At 35.9% G+C, this 13,591-nt stretch overlaps 1 protein-coding gene across 5 annotated transcripts in view; it reads right to left on the minus strand.

The window, feature by feature from the left end:
• RBBP8 (RB binding protein 8, endonuclease) overlaps positions 1-13,591 on the minus strand; it is a 91,493-nt gene that overhangs the window by 20,128 nt on the left and 57,774 nt on the right. For all 5 annotated transcript variants that reach the window (XM_047697585.1, XM_047697584.1, XM_047697583.1 and 2 more), the window contains exons 8-13: positions 12,591-12,695; positions 8,733-8,830; positions 6,985-7,094; positions 4,465-5,362; positions 4,259-4,382; positions 640-728 (exon numbers count right to left, since the gene is read on the minus strand). In XM_047697585.1, coding sequence (XP_047553541.1) covers positions 640-728; positions 4,259-4,382; positions 4,465-5,362; positions 6,985-7,094; positions 8,733-8,830; positions 12,591-12,695 — 1,424 coding nt within the window. The remainder of the gene's footprint in view (positions 1-639; positions 729-4,258; positions 4,383-4,464; positions 5,363-6,984; positions 7,095-8,732; positions 8,831-12,590; positions 12,696-13,591) is intronic.

A 13,591-nucleotide genomic window follows, 5' to 3' on the forward strand; every position in this document is an offset into this window, starting at 1 on the left:
GTTATGATACCAGAGTCCTGGGATCGAGCCCTGTGTCGGGGTCCTTGCTCAGCGAAAAGCCTGCTTGTCCCTCTGCCCAAACCCTTGGTTGTGCTTGCTCTTTCTCTCTCAAATAAATAAATAAAATCTTTAAGAAATATCTATCTATATACATAAGTTATTAAAATATATAACTAGAATTTTTCATTATTTTAAAACTATAATAATATTTTCCAGAAAAGTTCTTTTTTAAAAAATTTTTAATTTTCTTTTAGAGAGGGAAAGAGAGAGGAGGGGTGGGGGAAAGGGAGAGAGAGAATCTTAGGTAGGCTCCATACCCAGTGCAGAGCCCAACATGGGGCTTGATCTCATGACCCTGACATCATGACCTGAACTGAAATCAAGAGTCAGATGCTTAACTGACTGAGCACCCCCAGGTGTCCCAGCAAAGGCCTTTAAAGTCAGAAGGTATTTTACCCTTTCAAAAATATCATGAAGTTAGAAGAATAAGCATTTTTATTTCTTTTTTTTCCTGAATAAATAAATCAGGTTTTAAGAGGTATTTGATTATCTTAAGGTCACAGAGTGAGTTAGGGGAGGAGGGTGACTAACAACTTACTAGAATAACCACATGGAGCTTGGTTTTACTTTCTAACTTACCTTTGTATCTATTACAGTAATATCCATTTTATATTGAGAAAGGTCTGCTCCTGGATCAATGCTCCACTGGATATTTTCAAAGGATACATCTTCAATAAGGAGGAAAAAATACAATTAAAAATGGATTTTTAAACATTCTTATTACTTTAAAACATTATGGGATCCACAGAATAGGAAAAAAGATTTGCAGATCATATAGCTGCTAACAGGGTTATATCTAGAACATATAAAGAACTCTCACAACTCAATAATTAGACAAATACTCCAATTGAAAATGAGCAAAGAATCTGAATAGACAGTCCTTCAAAGAAGGGTACTGGCCAATAAAGCACACGGTAAGATGTTCAATAGCATCAACCACCAGGGAAAGGCAAATCAAACCACAATGAGATAACACTTCACACCCAGTAGGATGGCTAGAATAAAAAAGACAGATAATAACAAGTATTGGTGAGAATGTGGAGAAATGGGAACCTCATGTGCTGCAGGGGAGAATGTGAAATGACATTGACACTTTGGAAAACACAAAGTTCCTCAAAAGGTTAGAGAGTTAGCATACGGTCCAATAATCCTACTCCTATTTGTAACTCAAGAGAAATGAAAATATACATTTACATAAAATTGTGTATCAATGTTTATAGCAAGCATGATTTATAATAGTGAAAAAATTGAAAGTAAAAGAAGTCACAAAAGATCATATATTGTATGATTCCGTTTATATGGAAACACCAGAATAGGAAAATCAATAGAGACAGAGGACAGATCAGTGGTTGCCTAGGACTGGAGAAGTGGGGAGAGGAATGCAGAATGACTGCTAATTGTATTGTTCTTAGAAAAAATATTTTTACTCAAGTATAATTAACATACAGTGTTACATTAGTTTCAGATATACAATATGATTCAACATTTCTATACACTTCTCAGTGCTAATCAAGAAAGTGTACTCTTAACCCCCTTTATCTATTTCTTATTTTTATTTATTTAATTAACATATAATGTACTATTTTTTTCAGGGGTACAAGTCTGTGAATCATCAGTCTTACACAATTCACAAAGCTCACCATAGCATATACCTTCCCCAGTGTTCATCACCCAGCCACCCCATCTCTCCCACCCCTGTCCCCTCCAGAAACCCTTAGTTTGTTTCCTAAGATTAAGAGTCTCTTATGGTTTGTCTCCCTCTCTAGTTTCATCTTGTTTCATTTTTCCCTCCCTTCTCCTATGATCCTCTGTCTTGTTTCTCAAATTCCTCATATCAGTTAGATTATATGATAATTGTCTTTCTCTGATTGACTTATTTCGCTTAGCCTAACCCTTTACCTATTTCACTCATTCCCACCCCTCCAACCTCCCCTTTGGCAATTATCAGTTTATTCTCAATATTTAAGATTCTGTTTTGTTTTTGCCTCTTCTGTTTATTTGTTTCTTAAATTCCACATGTAAGTGAAATCATATGGTATCTGTCTTTCTCTAACTTACTTATACCCTCTAGGTCCACCCATGTTGTTGTGAAATGGCAAGATTTTTCTTTTTTATGGCTGAGTAATATTCCACTGTATATACATAACCACATCTCTCTCTCTCTTTTTTTTTTTTTTTAAGATTTTATTTATTTATTTGTCAGAGAGCAAGAGCGAGCACAGACAGACAGAATGTCAGGCAGAGGCAGAGGGAGAAGCAGGTTCCCTGACGAGCAAGGAGCCCGATGTGGGACTCGATCCCAGGACGCTGGGATGATGACCTGAGCCGAAGGCAGCTGCTTAACCAACTGAGCCACCCAGGCGTCCCATAACCGCATCTCTTTTAAATCCATTCATTTATCTATGGACACTTGGGTTGCTTTCATATCTTGGCTATTGTAAATAATGCTGCTATAAACATAGGGGTCCATATATCTTTTAGAATTAGTATTTTCATTTCCTTTGGGTAAATATCCAGTAGTGGAATTATTGGATCATATGGTAATTTTATTTTTAATTTTTTGAGGAACCTCTATACTGTTTTAATAGTAGCTATGCCAATTTGCATTCCCACCAATGGTGCATGAGCCTTCCTTTTTCTCTACATCTTTGTTAACATTTGTTATTTCTTGTGTTTTTGCTTTCAGCCATTCTGACAGGTATAAAGTGATATCTCATTGTGGTTTTAATTTCTATTTCCCTGATGATTAGTGATGTGGAACATCTTTTCATGTGTCTTGGCAATAGGATGCCTTCTTTGAAAAAATGTCTGTTCAGGTCCTCTGACCATTATTAAATTGAATTATTTTTGTTTTTGGTATTGAGTTGTGTAAGTTCTTCACATATGTTAGACATTAACTTAATGGGTACTGTTCTTTTTGAGGTGATAACAATGTTCTAAACTTTGACTATAGTGATGCTTGCACAACTCTGCGAGTATACAAAACAACGGACCTGTACACTGTGATGAGTGATTTTTATATCAAAAATAGTTTTAAAAAGTTAAAACTGTAACACTGTTTGGGGGCGCCTGGGTAGTACAGTGGGTTAAAGCCTCTGCCTTTGGCTTAGGTCATGATCTCAGGGTCCTGGTATCGAGCCCCACATCGGGCTCTCTGCTCAGTTGGGAGCCTACTTCCCCCTCTCTCTGCCTGCTTGTGATCTCTCTGTCAAATAAATAAATAAAATCTTAAAAAAAAATTGTAACACTGTTTGGAGGAGTTTTCAATGTATGTGGATATGAATGACAATTACATAAAGCACAGTCACAAAACACAAAGTGGCATAATATTAACTTTAAGTAGATTGTGGAAGGTTAAGTGGGATTTATAAGCCCTGGAGCAACCATGAGAAAAAAAGCCCAAAATCAAAAATGTAAAATAAATAAATAAATAAATAAATAATCAGAAATGAGAGTGAAAAGAAGTGTTTTCATACAGAGACTGAAACTACTGCTAGAAGAACAACTGAAGAATGTGCTTCAGGAAAAAGGGAAAATAAACCTTGAATAAAGGAAAAATTTTGAATGAAGAAGAAAAGCAAAAATACCACATAGGAAGTACAGAAATATTTCATGGCCGAAAACCAAAAAGACTCATTTTAAACACAGCAAAATTATGAAAAGATTAACATACCTATGAAGAGTAAAAAAGGTTTTCAAGTAAGAAGTTTAAAAACCTACATAAATGTGTGTGTATATGTGTGTGTGTGTGTGTGTGTGTGTGTGTACACACATATGTTTACACATATACATGTAAATGCAAAGAAAAAGGACAGGCTACCTGTGGGGTGAGGAACAAGGTTTAGATGATGAAAATTTTACTTTATGTATTTTAAAATTCCACATAGTTTAAAATTTGTAAAGCTTCTGTAAAGAAAATAAGAAATTACATAAAATAGGTAAGTCCACAAAATCATCTATAAAAGTAGGTTTTAAAGACCTCAGTTCATTTTTTCAAAAAGCATGAGAGCAGGAAAATCACATGTAAAAGGAAACCAGGGAGAATCATCCTGTAAACACAGAAATATGCAGGAAGAAATGTTTTTCCTAGAACAATTCAATATATCCAAAGAACGTATATTATATAACACTCAAGATCATTAAAAAAGAGTAGAAATGCTATTTTCTTTTTTGGAAATACTATTTATAGAAAACATACCTTGACTGTTTTGTACAGACTTTGTTTTAGCAACTCTACATGGATTTAACTGAAGGACGGATGTAAGTTCACATGCTCCACGGACTGACCTGGCTATTTTTACTGGCTCATGAGAATCAGCTCCCTTAAACAGAAAGAATTATTAGCATCTAGATGAAATCATGAACAACCATTTTAATAAAAATACTTGAACATTTAACACAAACCTTCACATCCTTGAAAAGATTCTCGGTCTCCAAACTTTCACGTGGACGTAGAGGGATTTTAAAGATGGGATTTTCTTCCTTGATTTGTAATGGTGCTTTATTATCTGGAGATGATTTACCTAAGGACTGGAGGATGCACTCCTGTAAACAGGGTTCCTCTGGGGCATCTCTGGTTAACACACAGCTCCCGCTCAAGGTTTTGCGGCTCGAGGAAGAGCCCTTTGGAATGGGCTTCAAGGCCTCATAGAGAGTCACTTGCCTAAATCTGATTTTAGAGGTCTCACTTCCTTGGCTTTTCTCTTGACGCTGAATAGCTGAAAACCGATCAGACAGATCTAGAGGTTTATCCATCACATAGTCTCCATTCATGGAAGAATGACTATCCAGTAACAAGGGAAAGGCGTTTTCTTTATCAAAAGAGGCTTGGGGGCTGCTTACTTCATCTTCATTTTCTTCCTCAATTTTCTTCCTTTTGGATGTTCTGCCTCCCAGTGACTTCAGGGGTATCACAAGTTTGTCTTTATCAGTGACAGCATCTTTAATATGATCAAAACCGTCCTGTTCATTTTTGGATTCACTTACATTTTTATTGATAAGCATCTGTGTATTGGAAGATGACTGGCTAATGATCTTGTTCCCTTCAGACCCAAGATTATGATGTGTGAAAAGGACACTATCTTCAGATTTTGATCTAGTTTTCTCTGATTTAGAAGTAGAAGTGTTGTTGATGGGTGCTGTTTTCAGAAGGTTTTTTTTCCCAGTCTCTAAGAGAGAAGGGGATAAACTTGTATTCAAACCTAAACTACGTTTCATATTAGAAGTAGCTCCAAATACAGGAGAAGATACCCGAGTAGTCAATTCTTCTTGAGGAGGAGTCTTTGACTTAGAATCTGAAAATCTAAAAAAAAAAAATAAGGAGCGGTAAAACTTTTTTCCTACTAAAGAAATAGGGTAAGGATTTTAAGACAAGCATCTGAGAAAACTTACACTAATACAGAATTATTAATAGTAAGGGTCTTAGACTCAGTATGGTATTAGACTCAGATGATTAACCAACATTTTTTTGAAATAGGGTAGAGCTGTCAGCTTTTTTCATTTGGCTGACAAAAAACAGAGGAAAATGATACAGTAAATCTATCTTAATACCTTGATATTCTTATCCATAAATATTTTTCCTAAGTAATTCAGAAAATTTCACTATATAAGAAAATTATATTTTATTAAATTCCACTGGAGACTCAAATTCTTTTTTTAGTATGTAATCTTGTCGTAAGTGACTTTAAGAAACTTTACAGAATTGAACATAACTTAGGAGCCAGTCTGCCTGTAGCAGAGCAGATAGCTGTGATAGCAGAAGGAATATTAAGGTTAAGTCTGAAGATGTGGAATGGGTAAGAGCTCTGGCTCTAGTCATTAACAGCCATGTGGTGTTAAATCAGGCATTTAATTTCTGTGGAGCTGCGTTTCTGCTGACTAAAAAATAGGAGCAATAAAACCTACTTTAATGAATTACTTTGGTGACAAATTAAACATGATAGATGCATCTAAAAACCAAAAGCACTTTTAAAAAAGCAAAACAATACACAAATATAGTTATTATTAGTGGATGTTCTGAGATTCTTAAATGAGATACAACGCAATCTTGAAAATTCATCGAAGCTTTTTATAGGAGCATTTTATACAACATCTTTCTTTTTTTTTTTTTTTTTTTTTTTTTCTTTTATGAGAGAGACAGAGTGAGAGAGCATGAGAGGAGACAGAGAGAGAAGCAGACTCCCCATGGAGCTGGGAGCCTGATGTGGGACTCGATCCCAGGACTCCGGGATCATGACCTGAGCCGAAGGCAGTCGCTTAACCAACTGAGCCACCCAGGTGCCCCAACATCTTTCTTTTTATAGGAGCATTTTATACAACATCTTTCTTTTGGAAATACAAACACAGAAGGGATGACTGGGTCTTGATAGAGGCAGAGGAACAAGGCTGGAAACTCTTAAATAATGCTTCACAGAAGTACAAAAAGAACCTAAAAAATAATATCCATCTATCTCTAGTAATGCAAAAGGCCCTCAATTCATCATAAAGTGGGGAAAAGATGTATTTTTTAATTAATTATTTATTTGAGAGAGAGAGAATCTCCAGCAGACTCCCCTCTGAGCATGGAGCCTGATTTGGGGCTCAATCCCAAATGACCCTGACTGAGATCATGACATGAGCTGAAATCAAGAGTAGAACGCTTAACCAATTTTGTCACCCCGGTACCTCATGGGGAAATATTTTTTAAAATAAAAATTAATAGAGGTTCCTTGTTGGTTCACTTAGTAAAGCACACAACTCCTGATCTCAGGGTCCTGAGTTTAAGCCCCTGTTGGGCATGGAGCCTGCTTAAAAATAAATAATAAATAAATACAACCGGAATGACAAACTATATGCTGACAGAAATAGTTGGATTACACAGAACTCACTGTAATGAGATCTCACCAACAGTCTGTAAATTTTTTTAACCAAAGTGCCCCAAATTACCTTAAACTATCTTCATTATTTCTTATAGATTCCTCAAAAGGTTGTTTCTTGTGATCTTCTAGACATTGATAGAGTTCATCACCAAGAGGGCTCATGGGACCTTGAGATTCCTTCAATAGTTAAATATAAATACATAAATACAATGGAAGATTATTCATTCTTAAAGAGGAATGAAATGTTGATACATGCTGTGATGTGGATGAACCCCCAAAATAGACTAAGTGGAAGAAGCCAGACTCAAAAGCCACATAATGTAGAATTTTCCAGAATAGGCAGACCCTTAAGGATAAAAAGCAGACTGGTGATTGCCAGGGGCTGTGGGTAGTGAGGAATGAGGATCAAATGTTTAACAGATACAAGTATTATTCTGGGGTGATGAGAATGCTTTGGAACCAGAGACAGGGTAGCTGCAGAATACTGTGAATATATTAAATGTCACTGAACTGTAGACTTTAAAATGGTTAATTTTATGTTATGTGCTTTTCACCACAATAAAAAAAAAAATAGGACGTACTTTTAAGTTTAAAGAGAGAAAGCCATCAATATTTTACTATTTGAAGTAAGTACATTCTATTTCTGGTATGTAACATTCCATCAACTCTAATTCCAAAACACATTAAGATGAGGCAGAAGGAATAAAGATAATTATTTATGTTGATAGTAAACAAATTTAAAAGAATCCTTTAGAGAGCGGTGCTTCTCAAACTTTTACATGCATTCAAGTCAACTGGGGACCTTGTGAAAACACAAGTTCTCTTGCTGTAGGTCTGGCGTGGGGTCTGAGATGCTCTGTCGCTAACAGAACTTTAAGGTAATGAAGATGCTGTTGGCCTATGGATCACACCTGGAGCAGCATATCTTTAGAGATCAGCTCCTTAATATATTTGGTGTTTAAACTACTTACTTGTCAGATTTATGGGTAGGAGGGAATTAGAAACCATTAAGATACATTTAAAGTTCAAAGGTTAAAAACTACCCACTACCACTGGAAGAGTGGTTTAAAACTAGAAAGAGCAAAAACAAGATCCAAACGTAATGAAAAATCAATTCAATTTTTAAAAATTTAACAGTAAGACAATTTTATAAGAGCAAATATACATTTACTGACTAAAGCAAAGGAATAATATTTTAAAGTTGTATCAAAATAAAACTTAAAATTGAAGAGTTAAGTTTTCTGTTTTTAGGGATCACTTAAGGAAAAAAAGTGAATGTGCCTGATGTAAGTAAGGAAGTACTAAAACAATGAAAAGAAATTCATGGGATCAATTTCTAACTCAATCCCTAAGAATTAGATTGCACATATAAAGACAAAAAGCTAAAGCATCTATAGCAGTCCCAAGAACTCAGCCTGTTTTCCAAAACAAACCCCAGTTAAAGGATATTGAAAAGTTCCAATAAATTCTGACACCAACCTTAAGGTTTAAGTCTTTCATTGGGACAAAACAAGGTAGGAGTAGGGAGGATAGAGGAAGCAAGGAAGGGTTGGCCAAACCCTCCAAGCCATCACCATTTTCCCTAAATTTTTACTCAACCCACAACCTAGGATATAAAGAATTCTATAGACTCCAGGTCTTTCGGATGCTGGAGTAGATAATATAAATGGGCCTTTCTAACCATATCAATTTTGTTCTAGGCCTTTATCCCATGATCCTTGGATAAAATAACTTTTCTCTTGCTCAATTCTCTAAAACTTGACCTAAAAGGACACCAATTAATTCATATTATCACCAAACTAAACAGTTACTTACAGATTCTTCTGGAACACTAAATCCAAGTGTTTCAGCAACAACTGTAGCTAAGTTAAAAGATGACTTATCAGTAGGACAATTGCTTGTTCCATGTGTTTCTAAGTAAGAAAAAAAAAAACCCTGCAATTACACAATTGTAGAAATGAGATATACTGAAAAATACAAAAAAGGAAAAAAAGAAGCTCAAAGAACCACTCTATAGATGGCACTGGACAATTTTAAAATTCTGTGCAAAGAAGTCCAAAATATCTATTATAATAATAATAAATTAAATTGCAGGTACCTAGCATTTACATTTGCCAAGTTTTTTTTAGCTAAGATTTTCTATTTTTCCTAAATGAATAGAATGCAACGGGCAGATTATTTTTCTTATTGCCACTGAAAAAACCCCAAAATTCATATATAATTGTGCTGGATTTCTTGCGGTCTGAGATATAGCATGAATATAAAACTGTATTTGTAGTATTTTTCATGAAAACATATTTTGTGGGAGAGATTTTCAGCACTGCATAATTTAAGATTTAAGCTAACACATATTTACAGAAATCATCTGTGTTCAAGTATTTAACAAAGTTCTATGTGTATAGAGTTTCAACAAATCAACAGGTATTGATGGGACACATACTATGTTATAGGCATTGTGCTAGGCACTAGATGAGAAGAAAGAAGGTTCTTGTCCTCAAGGAGTTTAAGGACTGATACAGGTGAAACAGAAAGGTGAAAAGAATTGCAATAAAATGTGATAAAAATTAAAGGTACAAAACGAGAGACTTAAACATAGAGAAAGGACTCCTAAATCTGTCTTGGGTTATCAGGGAGAGTTATAACAAGTGATGCCTAAGGTGACCCCTTGGTCACCTTAGCAAGAGGATCTGGAGAGGTCACCTGGGCCCAGGCACAGAGGGAAGGACTCTTAAGTTAATGTGAAAGGGTTTAGACACGTGAAATAAAACTGCATGTTTAGAGAACTACAGGTGTTTTAATTGCTGGAAATCAAAATGCAGAAGATATAACTATAGCAGGACATAAGCCCAGAGAGGCCAGTGAGGGACCTCTCTCACTTTCTCTCCTCTCTCTCTCTCTCAGGGATGTGGAGAGGTGAAGAATGGAATCCCTCCCCTACTGGATTCAACTGGAATGAATGGGAGATAATACAGGAGAGCTACTGAACACAGATCACTTTTTCAGCTTCAAAGAGAAGCTGTAGCTAAGGACAGAGAAAATTAAAATTATTTTTAAAAAGATGGAAAGTAACATATGCGTATATTGAAAAGAAGAAACCTGAAGAGAAGCTGGAGATATAAGAAAAGAGGACAACTGAGGGAGCAAAGTCCTGGCAGCAGCAGACAAGAATGGGCTCCAGAGTGTAGACAAGTAAGGATCTGCCACACTCAGTGTTATGTCCCCAGCACCCTTTGCCAGACAGTCTGTCTATACACATGTATACACACACACACACATACACAGTAATATGAAATGACTTGTTAGCTTTTAGAGAATAAGTTTTGTACTCACATTAAGTGAATGTGATTAACCTTGCCCAACCCTTTCAACTGAGCTCTGGATCTCATCTCCTCTCACCTTTTCACGGATGTAGCAACTATTCCCTCTTTCCTTAGAATTATTCATCTCTCTCTCTGTATTTGACCATTCCATCAACTTAAAAATACGCTGCACAGGGGCGCCTAGGTGGCTCAGTTGGTTGACCATCCACCTCTTCGTTTTTGGCTCAGGTTGTATTCTCAAAGTCCTCCGATCGAGCCGGGTGTCTGGCCCCTCGCTGAGTGGAGTCTGCTTTTCCCTTTCCCTCTGCTCCTTCCCCCACCCCGCAGCTTGCTTTCTCTCTCTCAAATAAATAAATAAATTAAAAAAATATGCTGCATATGCTATAATATCCCATCTTTTAACATCCTCACTTGACCCATTTTCTAGCTACTGTCCCATTCTCCTTTCCCTTTTACCATAAAACACCTTGAAGGACCAGTTTGCAAGTGTTCTCTCTGCTTACTCTGCTAGCTTCTTTTGACAAGCAACGATCTAGCTGAATACCATTACATTTTAACAATTTGTGTTACGAGTTTTAATACTCCATGATCTGCATGAGACCACATCCAATGGTCAATTTTCAGTCTTCATCTTCCCTGACATAGTAGCACTGTCTGCCACAGCTGGCTGCCTCTTTCTCTCTCCACATGGCTTAAAGGACACTACTTTATCTCATTTCTTTTTTAAAAAGAATATGTATTTATTTATTTGAGAGAGAGAGAGAGAGCAGAGGGAGAGGGAGAGAAGGAGACTCCTTGCTGAGCACAGAATCTGATGCGGGGCTTGATCCCAAGACCATAAGATCATGACCTGAGCAGAAATCAAGAGTTAGATGCTTAACCAACTGAGCCACCTAGGAGCCCCTACCTCAGTTCTATCTTTCTGGCAGCTCCTTCTCTGGCTACCTACTTTCTTGGTTCCTCCTCATTTTCACAACCTCTAAATCACCATCTAGTCAGCTGTAATATTGCCTTTAAGGAGGTGAAAAATGGTTCTGAAAGCAAAGGAGTCTTTTTATGCATAAAGCACTTATATACATACACTAGTACTGTAGGTTGGTAGTATTGAATTTCCATGGAAAAGTGGTTAGGGGAAAAAGTGTCTAAAAAGGCTAGGGTGGTGGTAAGAAAAATAGCTGAGAATCACTACTTTATATAATTAATCACCCCAGAGCTAAGTACTTTAACTTCCTCCCTTCTCTATCTACATTCAGTTGCTTGGTAATCTCATCTAGTTTTCTGACTTTAATACCACCTACATGCTAACAATTTCCATTCCTATCTCTTAGACCTTTCTAAACTCACATCTAATTACTTATCCCAAATCTTACTTGAATGTCTATCTAGCATCTCAGAATATTCTCAAAAAACAAACTTCTGATTTCTAACCACCCCATCCCCACCCCTACTTTATAAACCTGATGCTCCTGGTCTCTTTCTTCTTAGTAAACAGTAGCTCTAAAGAACAGAGTTGCCCAGACCAATCTCCCCCTCACTCACTTGGCCCCAGACACAGAGGCTTCCTTAATGTTCCTCCTAAAGAACCAAACAACACCCTGATCCCAAGGCCTTTGTGCTCTGACTTCTCTATCTGGGGTGTCCCTTCCCCCAAATCCACATGACTCCCTTGCTTCCTTACGTCTCTCCTCAAGTATCACTTTCTAAAGTGAGGCTTCCTAATATATTTTTTAATATTTTATTTATTTATTTGCAAGAGAGAGAGTGAGAGAGAGATCACGAGCAGGGGCGTAAAAGCAGAGGGAGAAGCAGACTCCCTACTGAGCAGGGAGCCTGATGCAGGACTCGATTCTAGGACCCTGGGGTCATGACCTGAGCCTAAAGCAGATGCTTAACTGAATGAGCCACCCAGGAGCCCCCTAATATCTCTTCTTACCCAGCTTTATTCTTTAGAACACATGCTTCTACCTAATATGTATTTATTTTCTTTCTCCCTCAACTAGATTGTACGCTTTATGAGGTTTAGGGCTTTGTTTTGTTCAGTGCCTGGTATACAGTAGGCACTCAAGTATTTGTTGGATGAATGAATAAAGCACAGAAAAGCCTGTTTACTTAAAATTATTAGCTATTTGTATTAATATGGATTAATATGATTAATAGGTATTAATATGGATTAATATTACTATGAATTAATAATAGGATAACATGACTTTCCAATATGAAAAAGACTGCTATTCAACCAATAAGACAAGCAAAATCATATGGAAAATACTGTCTAATTCAGACTGTTGGCCACTCTTGCCCACCAGTAATCATAAACTTTAAACTTATAAAGTAAATCTCAGTATGTGCTTACTAGCCACCGGGGACTGACTCTGATCACAAGTGTCAGCCACTAGAATTTCACTTTCATTAGGTTTATGTTGTGGATGAGCTGAAGACTTTGGAACTTTTCTCAGTTCTGAAGGGAGAAAAAAGATTACATATAAATAAATAATTATGATACAAAATACCAAAATATAAGCCAAAACAAACTTGTCTTTAAGTGTATTAGAAGTATTATTTTACTGAAAAAATTTTTCATATTCCTATAAAGAGTTCTTTCTTTTAGTTTCACTAAGAAACAAAGAAGTTAGGACTGTGAGAGAAAAGGACTAGAATAGATAAGCTTCTTCTAACCTAACCATCCTAGAGTTCTAATATTTTAATACATCTTTTCCTTATATATTTGTTGCAAATCAGTAGGCTCATTTAAAATGAATACTGCATCATATATCTTAACAATCTTTGTTTTTAGAGTTTTTATTTATTGGAAGGAAATCCCAAAACATGCTTTATTAGAAACCATTCCAATGTTTAAGGATTTAATTTAATGAAAACCAAAAGAAGGACAAAGTAAAGGTAAAGAGACTTTTATTAACTATAACTAGAAAATAATATAACACCCTATAAACTTTAAAATAAGGAAGGGTAATAATAAGGGAAGAAAACCAAGTAAACAAGTTTTAAAACAATTTGCATGGCTCAAAAACGATCTTATATTTCATAACCAAAATTTTAGATTACCAGTAAAAAGGGATCAGAGCAAGATTAAAACAGACAAATTAAGTTTTAAAATAGTTACAGGTTATTTTGATTTGATGAAGAAATAAACCCAAAGCATTATACAAGATATAAAAAAAGACTTTCCTAATAAAGAAAACTGCTGTAATTTGTTTTTTTAGGTATTCTTACAGATGGATTTAAACATGATCTAATATGTAGAGGCTTATCTGTAGTGATTCTGTCAGATAGCAGACTAAAAGGCCAAAGAACGTTCACTTTAGATTCAAGACCTTACATTTTACTTTATTTAGT

This window comes from Lutra lutra, chromosome 12, assembly GCF_902655055.1.
Source record: "Lutra lutra chromosome 12, mLutLut1.2, whole genome shotgun sequence".
Classification (NCBI taxonomy): Eukaryota; Metazoa; Chordata; class Mammalia; order Carnivora; family Mustelidae; genus Lutra; species Lutra lutra.